Source organism: Mesoplodon bidens (genome assembly GCF_964165515.1).
Source record: "Mesoplodon bidens genome assembly, chromosome: 11".
Lineage (NCBI taxonomy): Eukaryota > Metazoa > Chordata > Mammalia > Artiodactyla > Ziphiidae > Mesoplodon > Mesoplodon bidens.
In genome coordinates, this window is record NC_138167.1 from 5,726,568 (window position 1) to 5,749,150 (window position 22,583).

A 22,583-nucleotide genomic window follows, 5' to 3' on the forward strand; every position below is an offset into this window, starting at 1 on the left:
TCCTCGCTCAAACTTCCATCCCCTCCAGGACGGGGACGTGCGGGCGTGAGAGCAAGGAAACCTGTCTCTTTGGGCTTTCAGTCCACAAAGAGTCCTTCTCAGCAGCTGGGGAATGTGAATCGGCCCCTTGGCGTAATGTGAAGCTGGCGACGAGGGCAGGTGCCTTCTCCCGAGTCGCTAGTTTCTTAGGAAGTTGAGGAGGCGCCTGGCGGTGCGAGGTTTAAATCCTCCCCGTTTCTGTTCACTCGCGCGAACACCAGCTCCCCAGGATTATGTTTTAACGTGGAAACAATTGATTATTTATAAACTCTACTTATACATACAAAGAACTACTCACACAATAAAGCTGCGACTCTCCACACCTCGTGTCAGGGTTCCTGTCACTTGAGGACGTTCTCGCTTGTAAAGTGACGGAGTGCTTCCGGCCTTGCCCTCCTGTTTGTCTCCCTTTTTATTCGAGTTTGTGTACGATGTTAACTGGCACCATAATTCTGAAAGGATTGGGGCACGGAGCTGTCACAACGGGGCCAGTTGGATGCCCACTATCACCCTGGTCCGCGACATCACAGCGACAACTACGCTCCTCGTACGGATGGAAAGCCACCAAGTGCACGACAGGCCGCCACCACACCAGGGACGCAGAACTCAACGCCCAGAGCCGGAGAGTGTAAGACAGTTTTGGAGATCATTGTCACCCCAAATCACGCGTTCTTAATAATAAGTGTTAATGTCACATGGCAGATTTTGGTGGTGTTTTTTTTTTTTTTTTTTTTTTTTGACTGTGCCGCGGCTCGCGGGTTGTTCCCCGACCAGGGAGTTAAGCCGGGTGGCGGCAGTGAGAGCCCAAGATCCTAACCCCTAGGCAACCAGGGAACGCCCACGTGGCAGGTTTTCAGTGAAACATTTCAGCCACATAATTTAGCTCAAATATGTAAAAAAGGGCAAGGTGAAACCCCAGGTTTACTACTGAGCAGGTGGTAGACAGAGCAATAGAATCTAGAAGACGTCCCTCTAATTGCAAGCGGCAGGCCCTTGGATAATTTAATCTCCGTGCCTGTTTCCTTCTCTATCAGATGCCTGGAACACTGCGCACTTCATAGGGTTGTTGCTGTTGAAGTGCGAGGGTACCCTTCAAAAGAGGCGCTGGTTGTAATACCTGTGATGAAGGTAGGGCTCTCAATGTCAATTCAACAGTTGTTGAGAACAGGGGGGAAAGTAGTAAATATGCAGGAAACACACACTGCACGTTCGGTCATATGTGATACGGTCGTTAGTGTCACACCACAGACTGAGACTATTTTGGATGCCCACACAAGAGCCCGAGCCCTAAGCTCAGAGGTGTTATTTCATTGCCTATCCACACGCCACCAGCTAACGAGCGTGGCCGCCCAGCAGTCCCACACAGGATGGCCACGTTGTCAGACGTGGGAGCTTTGTCACAACTTTTTCAGTGCTTAAAGATTTTTAATTTTCAGAAAGGAATCTTGGAGGTGATCTAGCCCAATCCCTTCGTTTAACAGCTGAAGCAGCACTGCGGCCCATGCTGGTGGATGGGAGAGCCAGGGCGGAAGTCCAGGTTTCCCGCCCATACTCTACCCCTCAGCACTACAACTGTCCTGTTTCATTCTTCTATCCCGGTTATGGGTTCCACCACTGGAAACCTCTGGTTTTAGGTGCCACAGGATATGCCAGCTGGAATTAGCACTGAGCCCACGGATGCTCTGGCAGCAGTGCAGGTCCTTCCAGGAGGCCGTGCTTCCGTTTCCTGGATAGGGAGAGCTTCGAGGTATCTTGTTAGCACACGACTGAAACCCTGCTCCTACACCTTAGGCGACACAGTCCTCACAGCAGGATTTGTGTGTAGGAACCCTCATAAACCAAGGTTTCACTTCAGAAATTTCAAAGTTGTGCCCTTCTATGGCCAGGGATACACACACAGCCCCATCACACAGCATTCGTCCTTACCGTTTGCACACTCTACTGTAAATCCTTAGTACTGGCCTTGAACATCTCCCCAAATAGCTGTTTCCCACGCTTATACTCACATCAGTAGCTCCACTGCCTCTGATCCTTTTACACGAATTTATTTCTATACAAGGTTCTAAAAACACCCCTTGGTTTTGTACATAAGTTTTTCTTTTTTTCCTCATTTTAAATTACTTTATAACAACTGGTTTCCTGATTTTTTTTTCCATTTTCTCTTTTCTCTGAAATCTGCCGTGATTTAAAAAAAAAAAAAAAAAGACGAAAGGAAATAAAAATGCCATTGGCCAGAAGACAGGGTGGAGAAAAACAAAAGGGACAAAAATAAACAAAACATCAAATATGAAAATTCTCAGAGATAATGCATTTATAAACACAGAAATGGTTACAACAAAGATGGCCGTGATGAGTGGGTATATATATATTTATATATATATATTTATATATAAATCCGTGTCCGGCAACTGACCGCGGCACCTAGGGAGCTAAGTCCAGTCCTTGCATCTGCCCCGAACTCTCCCTTCTCTGCAGCCCCCTTATTGTGGGGTTTCATAAAGAACCCGCAGCTCCTTAGGCTGGGGACGGGGAGACTGAGCACAGGGCCTCGGCTGGCAGAGAAGGGGCGAGGCTCCAAGGAAAACCATAACCCACACTTCTAAGCCACCGTCGGCCATTCTGGGGATCTCCGGCCCCTTGGGGACCACATCTCGGCCCTTGCCCCTTTACAAATAAAGGGGGTCTGACCCGCCCCAGACCTCCCTCCAGCATCAGGTAGGAAGTGAAGTGAGATCGTGAGGGGAAGAAAACGGCTCCCAGGGACAGGGGCACGGGAGGAGCCCCTGTTCCTTCGCAGGCAAGAACAGAACGGGAGGCTGCTTGCATTTAGGGCTCCCTCCTCTGTGCCGTCTGGGAGTGCCAGCCTCTAGTCCTCTGTCAGCCCGAGCTTGGAGGATTACGAGGGTGAGGAGAGAGTAAGTGCCCACGCTGGAAAAGTCTCTATGAGGTCATAGCAAACCCCTCCCCTGAGCACCAACCCCCAATGTTAAAAGCTACGCTTAGGCGGGAGGCTGCTGGATCACGCGACCAGCTCAGAACCCCTCTGCCATTCGGGAGGGCTGACGTCCCTTCGGAAGAGGAGCTGAGACAATAAGGATGGCATCCTGTGAGAGAAGGCCATGCCTGAGGCCCAAGGAGATGGAGCCGTGGCCTGTCAAGGAAGAAGAGGACTTTTCCCACCAGGAGGAGCTGGAGGAAGAAGGGACCAGAGCCTCTCTCCCCCCTCCCCGGGGGACGGCAGCACAGGTCTCTACGAGCTGGCCAGGTGCTCGACCTGGATGGTGCTGGTGCTGACGGTGAGGCAGATGTCCTTGCGGTGCTCCGCCGTCTTATAGGGGGTCAGGTCGAAGGAGCACGGGGGCGGGGGATTGGGGTTGCTGTCCCCGCCACCCCCGCCCTGGGGGGCTGCCCCCGGGGACTGGAAGTGCGGAGGCTGTGGCGGCTGCTGCTGTGGCTGCTGCGAAGCCTGGGAGGCCTGGGCCTGGGCCTGTGCTTGGGCCTGCGCTTGAGCCTGGGCCTGGGCCTGGGCCTGGGCCTGGGCCACTGCCGCCGCCGCCGCCGCCGCCTGCACCTGCTGCTGGAGATCAGGAGGGTTGTGTTTGCGCATGTGCTTCATCAGGTACGTTTCCTGAGGGGGGTGGAAGAGGGGTTGAGGGAAGAAAGAGGAGGAAGGAAGCTCCCTGTAACCAGCACCCTGGGCTGTTACCTTGAACAGAACGACACTTATACAGAGGTGCTCTAGAGCCACGCAGGTTCTCCCCATGAGCCACTCGCAGTGCTTGCACCGGGTGGACAAGGCGGGGACCTTTAGGGTAACCGTGGGCATTCAACTGGCACAGGGAAAGCTATCACTTTCTCAAAGATCTCTGAATGGAACAACCTGACCACCTTTTTCTGGAGTCTAATGGAAAACATCTAACTGAAATCTCTCGTCTCTCACAATTTCAAGACGCTGTCTTTTGTCCTATGTCTAAGTAAAATGAAGAATCACTGCTGAGCAATCGCTACTAGGCTTAAGGGACCAGGCATCCCCCAAACTCCTCAGCTCTGGGTCTTTTCAATTTCTGTTCTCTTTACTGATCCTGGCAAGTTGGAGCAAGGGATGGATGGGGTGTATTCACTGCGGCGGCTTTTTATCGGAAAGGCGGGGGGAAGCCGCTGGCAGGGGAGGGGAGGGGGGCTCCGAGTGCTCACCGACGTGTACGCCCGGCTGCAGATGGTGCAGGTGTACACCTTGGCATGCTTCACTGTGTGCGTGGACAGGTGCACCTCCAGCGAGGTTGCGTCTGTGTACGCCCGGTGACAGTTGTGGCACTTGAAGGGTTTATCTTTGTTGTGCTGCCGCCTGTGGGACTGAGAAAATAAGGAGAAATCAGGGCGGGTGCGCCAGACTCTGCCCTCCTGCCTCCTAGACCTTAATGGAAAGCTCTGGGCTGGGTGCCAGGCCTCCTGGGTTCTCTTCCGTCCGAAGGCAGCAGAAATGGCTTCAAATGAAATTTCAGGCGCTACCAGCTAAGGGAAGCAGCATCCTGCAGGATCCTTGAAGTCAGAATGGCGGCTACGCCTGGTCCCACTAGTCCAGTGGTTCTCAAAGGGAGGCATGGGGATTGCCAGGGAACACCAAGACCTTTTCAGGGGGCCCACAGGGTCAAAACTATTTTCAAAATAGTAATAATTATAAGGCGGCACTGTGTGCCTTTTCACTCTCATTCTTCCATGACTATACAGACATTACGTGATGTATAATATCGTAAAGACTGAACGCAGCAGGTAAGAGAATCTCTCCATCTTCTAGTAAGCCAGACATTAGAGAAACGTGCGTAAACATAAAGCAATGCCATTCTTCTCACTAAACTTCTTTTTGCGGGGAGGGAGGTTAAGAGATACGTTATTTATGTTAATGTACAATGGAGTTTGTTATTTTTAAACAAATTACTAAATAGTTTTTCAGTTTCTTAATGTCTATGTAATTAGGTGTTACCCACATCAATGAAAGCTCTTTGGGCTCCCCAGTGACTGTTAAGAACATAAAGCATCCTGAAAAAGTTTGACAACCACTGTACTAGTCAAACGGCAACTGTGACCCTAAGTCTTAGACTCAAGGCCTCGTGTGGAGGGTGGAACACCTACCTGCAGGTTGGAGAGCTGTGTGAAGGCTTTCTCGCAGCCCGGGTGTGCACATTTGTACGGCCTATCCCCGGTGTGGATTCTGCACGGGACGAGAGAAGAAGAAAGGGGAAGGACATCAGCAAGGCCGCTCAGGGACCAGCGCCTTAACAGGCCTCCTCTGGGAGCACAGGGTGGGTCTCCAGGAGACGCCGGCTCAGGCCAGCGGGCCCGACTGCTGCTCGCTGCCCGCACCACTCCGCTCAAGCTGGGCTCCTCTCTGCTGGGGGAGGGCCGGGGGCTTGGCAGCCAAGGCGCAGGGAGGCCACGATCTGGCAGCCAAGGCAGCTCCTACAGTCACCGGCCCTCACGAGAGTTCAGAAACGTGAGATAAACACACGGCGAGAAAAAAGAAACACGTAACACTTCTCCCTTGGCCCCCAACACACAGCCAGAAAGTACCCCTTCAGCCTTAGCACCGATCCCAGAGAAAGTCCTGGGGTCAAAGCAAAGCACAAGAGTTATGCGAACCGTGAAGGGCGGCAGCAACCTCGATGCTGGTGGAAGCTCCTCGGTGCTTTTCCCAGCTCAGCCCCTAACGGCAGGAAACGCCTAGTTTAGTACTGATCTGACCTCCTTCCAAACACTATAGGGCCCTCTGCTGAGACGAGCCAAGGACTTGAGGGTTGGCAGACCCCCTGCTCCTCGGCAGGGACTTCAGAAGCATCTCTGTGACCAGGTGCTTTTCGAGATCCCGGGTATAAAATCCTGAAAACCTCGCAGGACACGTCTCCTTGTGAGGAAAGCCCGATTCCTCCTCTTCGAGAAGCGAGCTGTCGGACCGCTTTAAGGGGGATCGCCACCTCTGGAAGCAGCCGGGAGAGGAGACCTGTAGCCAGCAGGAGTCCGGACTCCAGCTCAACTTGAGACCCCGCTGAAGGAGACCATCAGCTCTTCCAGGAGGCGGGCTCACCTCCGAGCCACTCCAGATTCACGGGACGAGGTGCGCATCCTTACAGAGCAGGAGCGTTTTCGTCTCACTTGCCGGTTCTCTGTGAACATTTACGCTGCGCTTTGTTCTCTTCTCCCTTGGAGCCTTGCTTGGTGCTGTAGGTGTCGCTGGGTTGGTACCCAGCTGGAGTCTGATTATACCTCCTCCCGTTCATAATCGGTGCCCTAAGGGCTAGAGGGATGGTCTTCTCCAACCAAATGGCCCTGCTTTGGCATCGAGGAGAGAATCTTGCAGGATGTGTGCACACGTGTCTCCAGGGAGGGGATGAGGGCAGGAAACGTCCGCTCCGCTCCCAGTGAGTTTCCTCCTCCCTCGGATCAGGGAATGTCCCACAGTCACTGTGTCTCCTCGGCGCTGCTTCTGCCCCAGAAAGGCTCTCTGAGCGTCCACTTGCGTCTCCACTCTTGCTTGGTCTTCCTCCCAGATGCCAGCTGCGCTCTCCTCCGGCCAGCTCTCTCCTCCAGCCGGGTCTCTCCCCCGCCCCCCGCATGCGGGTTGTTGTGTGTGTCCGGGGCGGGGGTGGGGAGGGCATGCCAGCGGGGCGGGGGCAGTAGCCCGCCACTCTCCCTTACCGTGTGTGCTGCTGGAGGTGGGAGAGCTGGCGGAAGGCCTTCTGGCAGTAGGAACAGTTGTAGGGCTTGGCCCCCGAGTGGATACGGAGGTGCTGGGCCAGGTAGGAGGTGTTGGCGAAGGTCTTGGAGCAGTGCGGGCACTTGTGGGGCTTGATGGTCTCCGTGTGCATCTTGGAGTGGATCCTGCCGGAGAGGAGAGGAGGGAAGGGGGGAGGAGGGAGCGGTTCGACACCACGGGCTCGGCTCTCCGCTGGGTGAAATGATGTTGCTTGACGGATGAGAGCACCCCTCCTCCCTCCCCCACAAACCCGCGCCGGCCTGGAGAGGCTCGTGAAGAGGACACCCACATCTAGGTTGCTGCGGATCTTAAGTCGGTGGCTAGAATGGCAGTGAGATGATGAAGAGCTGCACCCCTGGCTCCTGTAACCTTAAAGATTTCGGTCTCGTCAGCCCTCTGCTTTGTGCCAAGGTTACACACTCACCACAGACACCCTGCTTGCAAACAGTAATTTGAACAAAGACCAACACCGCCTGTTCCCCATGGACCTGAGGTTGAATGCACACCTCGGCTCTGAACTGAAGCATACAGTAAAAGCAGGGCCTGCTCTGCAGAAGATTTCCGAACACAGACACAGAGAGAAGCCACACAAATCGTTCCAGACTCTGGGACCGAGAGCACAATTTTCCAGGCACCACCCCCAAGCTGCAGGGATACGGAATTTAGTTTTCACAGACAGCAGTGGGAGAGAATCGAGGCTCCCAAACGGCAGAGTTGAAAGGGACAAAAGAAAACACGTGGAGAAAAGAGGAGGCGTGGGCCACGTGGCCTCGGGGTGAGGGGTCCACGGCAGGGAGCCGTGGGGAGACTGAGAGCAGCCTTACCGGGTGTGCTGCTGGAGGTGGGAGAGCTGGCGGAAGGACTTCTCACAGAAGTTACAACTGTAGGGCTTGGCCCCCGAGTGGATACGGATGTGCTGGGCCAGGTAGGAGCTGTTGGCGAACGTCTTGGAGCAGTGTGGGCACTTGTGGGGCTTGGTCTCGGTGTGTGACTTGGAGTGGATCTGCATCTCCGACTTCGAGTAGAACGTCAGGGAGCACATCCGGCACCTGGGCCAAGGGAGGGCAGCGGTTAGGACCCTGCCCGCCGAGAGGGCGTCGCTGAACCCGCCCCTCCGCTTCCAAAGATGCCGACCTATCTGATCTCTCCTCTGTTGCAGCGACAACGCGAGGCCCTCGAGAGGAGGAGCTCTATTTTATCTATCTTTACAGCCTGCACTTCTAATACAGCCCAACGCAAGTATTTAATAAGTGTTTGCTGAAATGCCTGGACTCCCTAAGTGTGTACATAAACAAGAATTCAACCAGGTAAGACAGGAAAGTCTTATTACAGGCCCTGGGCTGACATGGCTTTCACCGGACCAGGAATATCACCTAACCTCTGTTTTCCTTCTGCCTGTAACTTGACCTCAGACTTCTGAAGAACCCCTCTCCCCAGTTTCCCGTGGAGAAAGTACATCCCTCAGGTAATCCTCAAGCTCCTGAGGGGACAATGAGGACAACCTGACTAGATTCCTCAGAGGACTTTTCTCCTGTCTCCTCAGATAACTGTCTTCTCTCAGATTTTCTCCTTTTTGCCAGTGATTTCTAGAGGGATGAGGTGAAGAATTAATCAGGGTTATTTGGAGGGGGCTTTCCCAAACCACACGTCCAGCCTCTGCTCTGGATCTGATGTTCCACCGACTCCCCCCATCCCCCGGCCCCCTAGCAATCAAGTGAGAATTACTTCTGCAATGAGCCAAGGTAACTGCTGGAGTGGGTTGTATCCCTCAAATATTAAGGAGAAAAAGACTGGCAAAATGCTGAGCTTCCCCGCTAAACCTCTCCTCTTTCCTAGCACAATGCCAGCACTTGGGGTTGACAACCGTATCATCTGAATACACTTTCATGCATCATCTGAGCTGGTAATCCTTCTTCCTGCTCTGATACTGCCCAACACTATCGAATAAGGAGGCCTGTGGGCAAGATAAGTCACAACTATTCAGACTTTACTGGGCGAAAGCTATCTATATGTGAGCTAGAACCCTATCACTCAAACAACTCACCAGCACACAATGTGGGCTGGTAGCGACGGCCACAGCCTAGAAGCCAGGCAACTGGGGCAAGTCCCTCTTCTCTGGGTCCCCCCCAACTTCTCTCTCTAGGAGGGGCTTAGGATGGTGAAGGGTGACTTCTGCTTTTTTCCTGATCCCAAGAGAATATTAGAGAATAACTGAGATGCAGACTAAAAAGAACTCTGAGCTCCTCAGAGAAGAAGAGACCACTGTTACTTGGGGGTATTGTTCCTGTATTAATGCTTCCATTAAAAATCCAATCATTGAGGCCAATTTCTAGTTCTCTAGTCACTTGATAATACTGAAAGAAATCCGATTACCTGTTTACCAACCCCTGGCTGTTGTCTGGGATGCCCAACCATTGTGTGGGAGGGTAGGAGGTTCTGTTTATAGTTAGCAGGGTCCAAAGGACACAGCCAACGGAAGTCTGGACACCGGGGCTCTACTCAGGGTTCAGTTACAGGCTTGCTCATCAATCTAGACCTCAATTTTCTGGTCTGTAAAATGGAGAGATAAATAACTGCCCCCAAAAGGGCCAGCAAACACCCAGGATAGTCAATGGTAAGCCAAGCATTCTCTAATGATAAAACTGCATTAATGTTAGCCGCACCAGTGCTGAGTGAGCTCATGGTACTATATATTTCACTAAAACTGAGGTTAGAAAACTAGACACATTGTCACTTGGAGAGGAACTGCACTAGAGTTACAAAATAACTTCCCTCCACTAAGATTTCTCAGACAGGTGGAATGATTTTAGCTCAAACCAAACCTCATGAGTTTGCCTGTCAATGCTGAACACATAACTGCACCCCTTAACCTGAAATTAGTTATAGAAGAGAAAATAACCCTCTTCCTCAAAGTTTGCAACTAGAGAAGAATCTGCAAAACTTAAATTCATCAATAATGGACTGGCAACACAATGAGCTGTCTCCAGAGGTGTGAGTGTAATAAGGACAATCATAACGATAACATAATAATAACGGTAGTAACGGCTGCCACCTGTCGTTGTGCTGACACTGCCGGGCTCCAATCAGGTCCTTTAAACCCATTGTTTCCGCTCCTTAAAACAACCCGGCAAGTACTATCCCTGTTCTACAGAAAGGAGCACAAAGGCTCAGAAAGGTAAAGCAGTTTGCCAAAGGGCGAACGGTGATTCAGTCTCACCTAACCTTAAGACTCCTCACACTAGAGGTATCCAGGGGGGAAGCTGGACCATCCTATCATCTGCCAGAAATGTTTAAACACGAAAACTACAGAGAAGCCAAATAAGTACAAGCCTAATGCAAGGTGTCAGGTGCTGGGAAAGAAACCCGATTAGGAGAGCTGTGGCAGTGGGCAGTGGCCCGTGTCGCTGGGCGCACAGCTCCAGGGGGCACCATTCACACCCGACACCACAAGGGTGCTCCCTTGGAGGCATGCAGGGCAATGGCCTTGGTTACAGGAACCGCTTTGAAGTGAATTATCAACCCTTTTTTCCCTAAGATGTTCAAAAACACTTTCAGATACTCTGATTTTCCCTGAGAACATTTCCACAGGATAGGTGAGGGCCATGATTGGTCTTCAAATTTTACTAGAAATAAGTGGACTTGCCCAGAGCAAAAGAACCCAGTTCCCCCAATACCCAGTCAAATGCCACAGACCACAGGGATGGATGTGGTTGACCCACACCTGCCATCGAAACGGGGATTCTTCGTGATTAAAAAGATTCCTTTGGAACCTCAGTTCTGAGTTTCTGAAGAAATTCCGTTTACCTATAACATAATCAGTGCCCCTTAAATTCAGAGTTCTCTTTAGTCACCTGGAGGTAGCGTGTGGAAAGTCCTATCAGGGCTGCCCTCCAATTGTACATTCACATTTCTTTACACATGCCCAGTGTGGGAAGTCCAGAAATAGCTTTAATGTGGGTCCGGAAGACAAAGAGAGAGAAACCTTGGCAGAACCAGAGGACACTGATCCACGTGAAGGGCCCTACAGAGTGTCAGGGAGCCCTCCCACCGTTCCTGCAACAACCGGTCTTGTTCAGGTGTAGCTCCATGTCACAATGACCTCACTTTAAGCCAACACATAAAAATCCAAATTTCTACAAAATAAATTTAAAAGGGATTTTCATTTCATGGAATGTATGATACCTTTACATGAACCAAACTTGTCAACTACCTTTATAATATGATATGACGTAAGCATTGCTCAGGAACACTTTTACTGTATAAAGTGGGCTACACCTGTAATAATAAAGCTGCAGTGAACTTCCAGATTATAAGCTGGAATTCTGCAGTGCTCAATACTTTCTGCATAGCAACACTCCCCTCATTTTGACTTACAAAGACGGATTTAAACGCTCTGAACGCTCCATGGTAGACGTGTACAACACATAAAAGTAAATGCTAAATGATGACTATTTCTCATCTCTTTCGAAGTTCCCAACATTTCAAATCTCATTTGATATATACTCCCAACAACTGGGAGGCATAAACAGAATTCTCCCCATTTTACAGATGAGGAAACTGAGGCCCAGAGAGGGGAAAAGGACTTGCCCAGGGTCACACAGCAAGTTCGTGGTGGAGCCGGGAACTGAATCCATGAGCCCAAGGCTCTGTCCATTTCCTGTGCCGCAGTTCCCTTCGCTCCTAAAATGGGAACAACATTGCCCATCTCGGTACACTAAGGACAGACCCAGTCTCCCAGCCATGCACATCTACCCCTGTCTGTGTCAAAGCTGTGACGGTGGTTATTCCACTCTGTACACTGGGACCAGACTCCCCAAACCCACTAGGGCCCTTGACAGTTCTCAAGGGGATTAAAAGATTTCCACCTTTCAAAGGGCAGGGAGTTTAGATATGTAATTATTTTTGTATAGTACCACATGCAAATATGCTTATAATGCTTTTTGGCAACGGACGACTTAAAGGAAGTGGAGGATCAAAAGAACTTCCATGAATGAGAAAGTGAGCAAACAGCCATTTCACAAGCATATATTCCACAGGGGGGAAGGGGAGGTATCCTAATCGTTCCACCTTTTTATACAGACCCCTCCCATCATCCCAACCATGCAGGGTCAGGCAGGCTCAATGCTCAAATACGGCCCAAGAACCGGTGGATAGCACACCGGTTAAGGTTAGGGGCTTACCAGAAATGTTTCTTGAAAAAGTAGGAATGGAAAATGTAGAAACCAAAAAGGAGCTGGAGACAAGAGTCTCAAACCCAGTCTAAAGCCTCATTACAAGAAAGAAATTCCATTACGTCACCCCAAAATAAGTCAATGCTGAAGACCTCAAAAAAGGAAGGGGTGAAATGGGTCTGCATCCTGGGGAAGAGGAGCCAGAGAGGGGCCAGAGGCTCCACCTTCCTACCCCTCAACAGAACACCTGACATGCACGTGGATCTGAGGTGGAAGCCGCCAGAGCGCAGAGCCCAGTGGGGGCAGGGAAGCTGAGAGCGCCGCACCCCATCCTGCCCCGGCTCTGATCCTTACCTGTAGGTCTTGCCGTCTTTCTGATGGTCATCGTCATCCTCAGGGGAGAGGACGTAAGGGTCGTTCATCTCGGGCAGCCCCGATTCCAGCATCCGCTTCTTCTTTCGGCCCCGGGGGGGCTTGGCGGCCACAGTGCCGCCGCCGCCGCCGCCGCCGCCTCCTTCCTCTGTTAGGGTCGAGGCTACCTTCTTAGAGAGGTCAGGGACCACCTGCAGGGCTTGTGAGCCAGGGGGAAGAGCTGAGACAATCATGGGAGCCGAAATGGGGAAGGTCTGAGCTGACGAGGCTGTGGTCACGAGGGAGCCTGAGGGGGATGTGATAACCAAGCCGGGACCTAGGATTGTGAGAAAAAGGAGATGGTGTCATGTTGCCCAGTCCTCATCCTAGCCCTACGTCATTTTCCCCAGATCATTGTCTATTTAACCCCTCACCACCGCCCCCCCGCCCAGAGTATACAGGAAACCCCAAACCCTGTAGAAAAACAGTGGTCTCCTAACCCCTGTCCCCACCCCGCCCCCAGTAACAGTGAGATTTACCCCTTGATTGACTCCCTTCTCTTCTCCACCTCTGAGAACAGGAGACGCCTTGATTCAGAGAAGGAAAGAATGTCACCTCCTCAAAGGCAGGGACCGCATCTTCTACTTCTTTGTATCGCCCACAATGCCTAGCGCATTGCTAGGCACACAGTAGGCACTTAATAAGAATCTGATTGAGTAATCAAACACATATCCCACTCCCCATGTCCTTGGCGCCCTCCAGCCTGGGGTACTGATCGTGGAAGATCAACACCTCAGATTGGAGAAGAGCGGAGGGTGCTCACCAGCGGTCATCAGTCCTGTCGACGGCACAGGGACCACCGTGATATTCTGGGTAACGGACGCCTGGCTATGTGGGGTCAGCTGGTCTGACTTGGACTCTGTGTCCATGCTGATGCCCGAGGGCAGGGACACCGAGGCAGGCACTGTCAGCAAGGTGGGGTAGTGGGGCGGAGCCAGCCCACAGCCCTTCTCCGGCAACAGCTGGTCCTTCATCTTGTTGATGAACATCGTGTTCTCAATCTGAAAGAAAAGGAACGGGACAGTGGCCTCTGAGGGAGAGTCCCGAGGCTGTCCGCTCCCTCGGCACCTTGCACTGTCCATCCTCTGTGGGGACCGAAAGGCGGGTGGTTAATATCTGTGCTTCCAGAGAGAAGCTGAACAGAAACACTGTGTAATTCTCAACGATGGGGGGCCTGGCGAAACAGCATGGGAGTTATCTTGCTTCAGTGTCCACGGTAATAGGACTTGCTACTCAGGGCTGAAAAAAGTACCCAGTGGAGCAGAAGTAAAAAAACCAAACACCACGTACCTGTCCTGAGACCGTGGGGATGGAAGGCCAGAAGTACGGGTTAGAGTTGAAGTGAGATTCTTCCATTCTACCTGAAGAAGGGAACGAGACCACATCACACTCAGGAACCATCTGACGCAGCTGAGCAAGGGGGAGGGGGCGCTGAGGAGCTCCGGGTCTCTTCCCACAGGGCTGGGAGTGAGTAGTCAAGGCCTCAGGATCGAGCATATTAGTCCCTCTGGTCAGAGCCACTCCCCACTACATCCCCATCCAACAGAGGCTATCGCAGTTCAGATGCTGGTGAAAGAACGTACACACATCTCATTTACCCACACAATGTTTCCTGTACCCCAAATAAACAGAATTGGTATTTCTTTCTTTGGCTGACAAAAAGAGAAATTGAAGTCATGAGAGAGGAAGGCATGGACCCAAGGTCCACACAAAGCAGATCACCAATCGGCTTGAAAACAGCCAGGGTACCTATCATTGTTCCTCTCCTTTCATCCCTCAAATCCATCTTCCTTGAAATAAAAAATTTCAAGGGTTCCAACGGACATGTCTATCGTTCCCTGTAGCCTGAAAAGGTTCTAGGCCAGAATACAAAATGTCCAAGAGAATTAAAGAATGAAATTGGCGAGAATCAGAATCAAGGTCTTTGGGGTACCAGATGACATCTGGGGACCACGCCCCATGGATCCCACCAAGGTCTAAGAACATCTGTGATGCTGCACTGGGTACCACACACACTGGACTGAGCAGTAAGGACCTAGGAGTTAACCAGTTTTAAAAGGGGTTCTAGGGAATTTCCTGGCGGTCCAGTGGTTAGGACTCTGCGCTTTCACTGCCGAGGGCTCGGGTTCAATCCCTGGTCGGGGGACTAGGATCCTGCAAGCCACATGGCACGGCCAGAAAAAAAAGGGGGACTGTTTCTAGCACCAGCACCCCAGATCTCCACCTAAAGGGATTTAGAACAGGGACAATGGTGGGTCAGAACACACACACATTACCAGACTCCTCTGTAGTTCTCAAACACTATACCTCTAAGAGTTCAAGCTCTCCTCTGTATGCGGACGACAAGCAAGCTTAAAACCTGGGGAGGGAAGCATAAGGAGCAAGAAAAGGAATCCCTGAGAATCTCGGTGCAAGTCACAGATGGGTCCGGAACCCAGGCAGCCCGCCACTCATTTTCACACTCTGATCGCTTCTCCTAACAAGGCTTAATGGCAGGCTATTGGTCCGGAGTCGCTTCCCAAAAGCCTGGACCAGGAGAGATCCAGGCTGGCAGAAGGCAGGTGAAGCCGGAGGAGGACACCGGTGGGAAGGGGAAGTGAGGAGGAGAGGGAGTGAACATTAACACCGCGGTGCTGCTCTGGGCCAAGAGCGGCCAGGCTCCAGGAGGGGCAGGAGGACTCACGGGACGCTGTGACTTGTAGCCTGGTCACACACATGGTCCCACTGAGGACATGCTGGAGGCGGACACCAGGGATTCTAAGAGATGGGTGGGTAGACTGGGCAGAGAAACTGGGTCTCAAGCAGTGACTAAGGAAACCAGGCAAGTTCTTCAGCAAAGGAGGTGAAGCAAAAGATCTCACTCTAAATGTAATGGTGTTCCTGGTCCTTCTCCAGAAGTCTCATCACATTTTTTGCTCTATTGAACAACACTCTGAATTTTCATAAAACCTATAAAGGGAAGCAGAACTGAATTTCAGCCTATTTTACCCCAAAAGTAGCAAAGTAGAGCAAGCAAATCTGTGGCTACCACAGCTTCACACAAATGAGACTCAACTTTAAATGCCCTGAGGGTCAGGCACAGACAAATCCTGCTTCCCGAGTTATAAACACAGTAAAACCAGACACTCTCCACAGGGGTGCCACCCAGTTCCCTGCCAGCTTTATAAAGGGCCTTGAGCCTCAGGCCCTCCGTAGGCAATGGACGTTGAGAAACAGCGAGATCACAAGTGTAAGGGGACCCGAGATCACAAGTGTAAGGGGACCCGATCTTGCCCGGCTTTGGGGGAGGCAGGGGCCACATCCTGAACTGCCCCCAAGCTCTAACACAGGACCCATCACCCAGTAGGGAATTCCATACTCGGTGAACCAACTGGCAGCAGCCTACGCGTACGGACCCTGAAAGCCAAGCCAAGGGCTCCGACTGGGACCCACAGCCCCCGTCCCTCTAACCTTCTAGCTGAGAGGCATGAAATCGACAAGGGTGGTGGCTGTGGTGGAAACGCAGTAGAGAGTCAGGCTGGAGAGTAAAGGAAAGGAGGATCTAATCATGATATCCCCCTAAAGAGACAAGGAAGTAAACGCATTATGGATGTGAGAATTTAGGAGGGAGGAACTGAGAGCCTGAAAATAAGGCTGCCCTCAGGATCCTGGCAAACAAGCCTCCTCCCCCGGCCCAAACTACATCCATTCTCAGTGTCCTGCCGGGGGCTCAGGGAAAGCAGCTTCTGAGTCAAACATGGCCTGTAGGTTGTGACAAACGGGCACGAAGTGACTTGGAGGACAATATCATCACCACCACCATTAGCACCTATTAAGAGCCCACTGTGTTCAAGGTACTGTTCTGAGCACTTTACAACCACCACACCATTTAATCCCACAACAATTCTATGAAGCAGGATAGTGCAATCCCTATTTTTCTTTCTTCTTTCTCTTTAAAAAACATTTTACTGAAATATAGTCGATTTATAATGTTGTGTTACCCATTTTTCAAACGAGGAAACTGGAGGCAAACAGTAAATAGCAGAACAGGGATCTGAACCCAGGACCAAAGAGCAAGCTAGAAAAGGGTCCTACAAGAGGCCAGCTTAAGTACGTGCTCTCTGATGCTGGGGCTTGATTCACAAATCAAAATTTAGACTATTTCCAGAAATGGACTATATACTTTTCAGGTAGTTCTCAATAAATACTTTCAACAATGAAGTTTTCAGGGAATCCCCTGGTGGTCCGGTGGTTAGGACTCCACACTTTCACTGCCAAGGGCCCAGGTTCAATCCCTGGTCAGGGAACTAATATCCCACAAGCCACAGCATGGCTGCTAAAAAAAAAAAAAGCAAACACCAAAAACGAAGTTTTCAACGACAGCAAAATGCAGTGAAAGATGATATTCTCTGTCCACATCGAGTGAAACCTCACCTGGCCACCAAAATAACTGATTTTAGAATGATAGGGTCTGAATTAAAAGGTCAGACTGGGGCTTCCCTGGTGGCGCAGTGGTTGAGAATCCGCCTGCCAATGCAGGGGACACGGGTTCGAGCCCTGGTCCGGGAAGATCTCACATGCCGCGGAGCAACTAAGCCCGTGCGCCACAACTACTGAGCCTGCGCTCTAGAGCCCGCGAGCCGCAACTACTGAGCCCACGTGCCACAACTACTGAAGCCCGTGTGCCTAGAGCCCGTGCTCCACAACAAGAGAAGCCACCACAATGAGAAGCCCATGCACCTCAACGAAGAGTAGCCCCTGCTCGCCACAACTAGAGAAAGCCCGCGCACAGCAACGAAGACCCAACACAGCCAAAAATAAATAAATAAAATAAATAAATTTATAAAAAAAAAAAAAAAAAAAAAAAAAAGGTCAGACTGTCCGGAAGGGGTAAATAGAAGAAAAGGCCCCCCCACCTCCCTGGATACCCAGTCTCTCAGTCTGCTTTGGTTCTTAAAAGAACAAAGCTGAAGATCAGAACCACAGCTGCTCCTAGGACAAAATGATAAACGTGTCTGTGGGCTCCTGATAAATACATCCGCCCAAAAGGGGGTGCATGGGGAGCCCTGCTTGCCCAACTGGGAGCAATATCTGCCTGCAGGATGACACCGGAGAAAGGGTCAACTGTTCTGAGGCCAGAATGTGATGTAAATGGAGCCCCCTGGGGTTGTGTCACAGGGCGCCCTGGCACCAGCTCACTCAAATACCTGCCAACTGTGGTTTTACCACTTCTCCTTTCAACTCTCTATCACGCGTGGAGGAACGCCCACCAAACCATCCTGACATCCAGGTACGTACATATGAACATTCTTAAAACCCGAAGAAAGTAATGGTATTACAGGGAAACTTCATCTCTACACAGAGCGCCAGTTTTCTTTTGTTTGTTTGTTTTATATTTTGGCCGCGCCGCATATCTTGCGGGATGTCAGTTCCCCGACCAGGGATAGAACCCAGACCACGGTAGTGACAAAACCGAATCCTAACCACTAGGCCACCAAGGAACTCCCCACAGAGCATCAGTTTTGATGATTATGCCAACATATTAAAAACAAACCAGAAGGGGCTTACCCTAGACTGGGAAGGAAGAGGCAGGCTTCTATTATAGCCCCAAAGCTCAGGAAAGAAGGAAAAACACAGTAGGTGAAAAGATGATGTTGGCAGATTGAAAATCTGGGTTCTAATTCCAACTTTACTACCGCACCATGCCTCTGCTGCTCTCCAATAAGAAGGGACGTTTACTATAATTAAGTTGGACAGCATTTTCCTTTCAAGAGGTTCAGGAACTACATACTCCTTTTCCAATCTCAAAAGAAATCTTGGAAGACTGAGAAGGTGAAGAAAAAGGACAATATTAAGTTACGTCCATGAAACACATAGGAGGACTTGAACTCTTGCACCAGACCTTTGTCCATCTGTCCGTCCTTCCCCAGTGCTACCAGCCATCCAGGGATAAAGACATCACTGCCTCCAGCATTGCAGTTTTCGTAGCAGTGCTGAAGACCACCACTTCTTTCCTGGTACTTACAATTTTTACATTTTTTCCTCCCAAAATAAAGCATGGTTTTCTTTTCTCAAGAAAATAACATTGTCTCACACAACCAACCTTTAGGAAGTCATGAAATACACCAACCCAATTTAGTAGCCAGAGGATGGACCAAGGAATCAGGGCTTCCAGAATCTAGGTTTACGCCCTACATCAGTAAATGACTCTCAGTAATTTACGACTCTCCTAAATTTCTACCCGGGTAGAGGATGGAAGAGTATAAAACCCCTAAAAAATTCATAAGGCACATGGAACTGAGATGGAGACAACACACAGAAGAAAAAGAATAAAATGCTCAAAGTACTCCTGAGGAGAGTTAGAGAAACACTTCCACGTGATGAGGACTATTAGTGACAATTAGTAGAAATTACACAGAGACCACATAATTATAAAGGAACTACCCAAAAGTATTAGATCTATAACCCCCAGCTTACTAATCACCAACTAGAAGCACTAACAAGAAAGAGAGATGCAAAGAACAATCAACTCAAATTCAACTGCAGAAAGACCTTGAGGGGCTTCCCTGGTGGCGCAGTGTTTAAGAATCCACCTGCCAATGCAGGGGACGCGGGTTCGTGCCCCGGTCCGGGAAGATCCCACATGCTGCGGAGCAAATAAGCCCGTGCACCACAACTACTGAGCCTGCGCTCTAGAGCCCGCGAGCCACAACTACTGAAGCCCGCGTGCCTAGAGCCCGTGCTCCGCAACAAGAGAAGCCACCACAATGAGAAGCCCACACACTGCAACGAAGAGCAGCCCCGGCTCGCCGCAACTAGAGAAAGCCCGCGCGCAGCAACGAAGAGCCAACGCAGTCAAAACTAAAAAAATTAATTAATTAAGAAAAAGAAAAAAGGAAGGAACTTGACACATGGATCTCAGACACTTTATTGAAAAAAACTGTTCCAGAATGCACAACTGCAGAAAGGTTGCAATGTTAGCTAAGGACTTGAAGTGAGGAAACACACAGGACCATTCTTCCTCGGTTAGGAAACAAATCTTTTTCTCAGGTCCTAAGGGCATTCAAGAAGGGCCATCCCAATAGGATCTGGGGACTTCCTACTGTGAACTCTCCCAAGTACAAAATAACTGAGAACAGGTTTATCCCAATTCTATTGGGAAAGACCATCACACCATACTCAAAGAGACCAACAGGACCACTACCACCACAAAGCTGGCAATCTGAGCCAGCACCTTCTACCCTGGGCACCACTGGACCACTGTACCTGCACCCTGCAGGAAGAACGCCATAGTGGTTCCCCTTGCCCTGCCCGTTCCACTATTAACTGACGGATCTGCGCACTGTGAGGCAGGAAAGAAAAAACCAAAGAAAAAAAGTCTGGAGAAGAGGGAATATGCACCTAATAGTTAACCACCAACTTGGCTCAGAAACCTTTGGGGAATAAATTTTATAAACCAGCCTGGAATTGCTTCTCAGAAGACACCTCTAAGATTATAAGCTCTGAACTCAAACTCTGTTGGGTTGACATATTGTCATTTTCAGGCAACCTAAAACTCAATCACCATCAAACCTCATATTCTGAATTCTTCCAGAGCTACTTCTGAAGTCTACTCCATACAGTTTTATCCATTTTACTTCAAACTACCCACGAATCAGTTTTTTCCCCCAAACTTCACCGTGCCATGTCAAATTCAAATAACATCACACTACGGATTCTAATCACTCACCAGATCCACTCCAAACACCGATGCAACGTTAAGGATACAAACTCCACTCTAAACTCAGTTCTGCTTGTTCCAAACACGGGAAAGCAATTCCATTAGCTATGCCACAAAGGCTACACTGGTAACTAGGGCCCATTTATCTCCAAAGCAGAATAAGTTTCTCCTTTGGACACAATGCAACACTGCTTAGTGAGTTCACTTGAGCATTTCACAACTCATTCTTGTCGAGGACTGGTGGGAATGGAAGGTGATGGGGTACAGTGCCAACTTTCTGCACAAAACTTCCTGGGTATCCTCAAGAGATAATACGAAGAGGCTGATTTTTCTCCCACAGCAAACACTAGTATTAGAATTGCTACTACTTGAACAATTCTGTCACGCTGTCCGCAAAAGGGCCATTTGATTATGACCCCTTCGCCCCCCAAAACTGGAAAAGCCATTAACCCCAAATTGTCTTACCCTCTCTCTCTCTTCCTCCTGTCGTCTTATTCCTTGTCCTTTCCAGGGCTCCTGAACTTTCTGTAAACAAATTGTCTGGGTTACAGGGGCCGGTAAGGGTGCAGCCACCGGAGAACTGTGGAGAACCTCAGGAATTCTTTGACCATCGGCACTCAGTCCAGAAGGCAGGCGGACCCCCGACCAACGATCCAAAGATACAAGGATAGAGCAACAGGAGTGCAGGGCCACCCCCTATGTGGATACAAGGGAAATACATCCAATTCCCAGCAACTAAGATGAACTCTAACACCAGTGTGTGGGGTCCACCCCTGGGCTCAGACACTGGTGCTTCTTGGTCCCCCCGGGGCCGCAGGTAACCGGAGGCGGGGGCGGGGGTGTGTGGGGATGGTTAGAGAACAGAAGAGCTGGAAGAAGAGAAGCGTCCCTGCCTCCCAAGGATTGGCTCAGAAGGCAAAGCTGAGGACCCGGGGGGGATGCACAAGCCCTTGTGTCAGGCACAGTGCCAGTTCAGGCCCAGGCACTTCCTCTGGCCTCCCCCCCCCCGCCGCGAGGACTTCGCCCCTGCCTACCCAAGGCCCTGCGCCAAGAAGTACCTCCCTCAGCCTGCACAGTGGTCTAGCTACTGGAGACCCCGGCTGTCCCCCAAACACCTTCGCTGTCCTGAGACAGCCCCTGGGCGCCTTCTCCTGAGGTCGCCCACCACCCCTTCCTCTAAGACCCTTCTTTGGGACGCCCCTCCTTCCTCTCCAGGGAGCTGAACTCTGCCACCCACCAGACAGACACCCGCCCCCTAAACCCCCCCATTCCTCCCCATCGCCCGCTCCTCCACAACCACTTCCGGTTCCGGGACGGACACACGTACAGTCCCATCGTGGACCCCCCCTTCCCCGCCCCCCCCAAGGAAAAGGGGAGGGGGAAGGAGCAGAGAGCTCGGCGCGCGCCGGCTGCAGCGGCGCTAGACTCACCCGGCGGCGACGGCTGCGGCGGCGCCAGAGCCGGAGCCAGAGAGCGGGAGGGGCGGCGTTTGCTGGGAAGGAGGGAGCCGAGTGCGGTGGGAGGACCCGGAGAGGACGAGGGGAGGGGGATAGCGCCAGGCGAGCGCGCGGGCACGCACTTTAGGCGCGAGGCAGACCCACACACTCACACGCACGGATCGTGCGCGAGACACCCGCAGGGCGGGGGCGCTAGGCAGTGGGTGGCCCCCTCCCTCCCTCCCTCCCCTAACACTCACCCGGAAGTGGTGCCGCAGCTCGTGCTCCCGAGAACCCCGATTCCTCCACGCCCCCTCCCTCCCCCCACTGGCTCGGAGTTGAGCCGCGGCTGAGAGAAGGCGGGAGCGCCGGAAACGAAAAGGGGGGAGGGAGGGAAATAGCAATGTTGGGGGGGGCGGCAATGGGGAAAGGGGGGGTGAAAACGCAAAGGTCGAGTCACTTCCGGGAGCAGCTAGAGCACATCCGGCGCGGTTAGCGCTCAAGCATACTCAGGGCGGAAGTTACGACAAGTAGGGGCGGAAGTAGCTTCTGCCCGGGGACGCGGTAGACCCTCCAGGGATGTGACGCCACAGCGGAAGTGAAGGTGGGTTCTGCTAAGGGCAGGAGCCGAACCTTCACGACTGCGGTTCCGGGCTTCCGGAAGGGACTTTAGGGGAAGTGGGCGGGTGGAAACGCGACAGGTTCATGAATTATGCATCAAGGTACGAGGGGCGGCATGGATTCTTAAAAGTCGGGCCCTGGTTCCCTTCCCCCAAGGGGGCGATAGGCAGACGTAGGGAGTTACCATTCTTTTTTCTTACATACTCTCAAGAATGTCTCAATGATTTGAATATGAAAGAAAGGAAAAGGATGTGTCAGTGGTTTTCTGAGGTCCCTCCTTAGGCCCAAAGCTTGACTAATAACCCCTCCCAGGCCTCAGAATCCGACCCCTGCCTAACCACACCCCTTACTCTCTTTGCTTTGGTCTCTAAGTTCTTGTGGCCCTCTTCCACATCTTTATCTCCTACTCACCCGGCTTTACTTTTACATATAGCACTCACCTCTACCTGATTCTATAT

The 22,583-nt window shown here is 51.3% G+C and overlaps 1 protein-coding gene across 19 annotated transcripts; it reads right to left on the reverse strand.

Annotated features, from left to right (window-relative positions):
* Positions 1-1,446: 1,446 nt before the first annotated feature.
* Positions 1,447-21,928, reverse strand: ZNF384 (zinc finger protein 384). 19 transcript variants are annotated; one of them, XM_081248447.1, is made up of 16 exons: positions 21,499-21,748; positions 20,534-20,593; positions 15,820-15,927; positions 15,231-15,318; positions 14,677-14,728; positions 13,972-14,021; positions 13,660-13,730; positions 13,133-13,370; positions 12,849-12,896; positions 12,313-12,646; positions 11,375-11,467; positions 7,612-7,836; positions 6,730-6,912; positions 5,170-5,248; positions 4,234-4,392; positions 1,448-3,667 (listed from the first exon to the last, which is right to left on the reverse strand). In XM_081248447.1, the coding sequence occupies exons 7-16, from the start codon at positions 13,723-13,725 to the stop codon at positions 3,290-3,292; spliced, it is 1,803 nt and encodes a 600-aa protein (XP_081104573.1). In that variant the 5' UTR covers positions 13,726-13,730; positions 13,972-14,021; positions 14,677-14,728; positions 15,231-15,318; positions 15,820-15,927; positions 20,534-20,593; positions 21,499-21,748; the 3' UTR covers positions 1,448-3,289. The 19 variants fall into 19 exon arrangements, with proteins under 19 accessions (XP_081104571.1, XP_081104579.1, XP_081104573.1 ...); XM_081248463.1 differs by having other exon boundaries at positions 13,968-14,021; XM_081248462.1 differs by lacking the exon at positions 13,972-14,021.
* Between the last annotated feature and the right edge of the window lie 655 nt (positions 21,929-22,583).

What these genes read in the sequence shown, in the direction of transcription:
- ZNF384 (XM_081248458.1), bottom strand. Translation starts at nt 15,086, where the DNA reads ATGTGTGTGACCAGGCTACAAGTCACAGCGTCCC. An exon ending in GACAGGACTGATGACCGCTG is followed by an intron (nt 12,897 to 13,132) that starts GTGAGCACCCTC and finishes CTCTGAATCAAG; the next exon opens with GCGTCTCCTGTTCTCAGAGG. An exon ending in CACCTCCAGCAGCACACACG is followed by an intron (nt 5,249 to 6,729) that starts GTAAGGGAGAGT and finishes CGTCCCGTGCAG; the next exon opens with AATCCACACCGGGGATAGGC.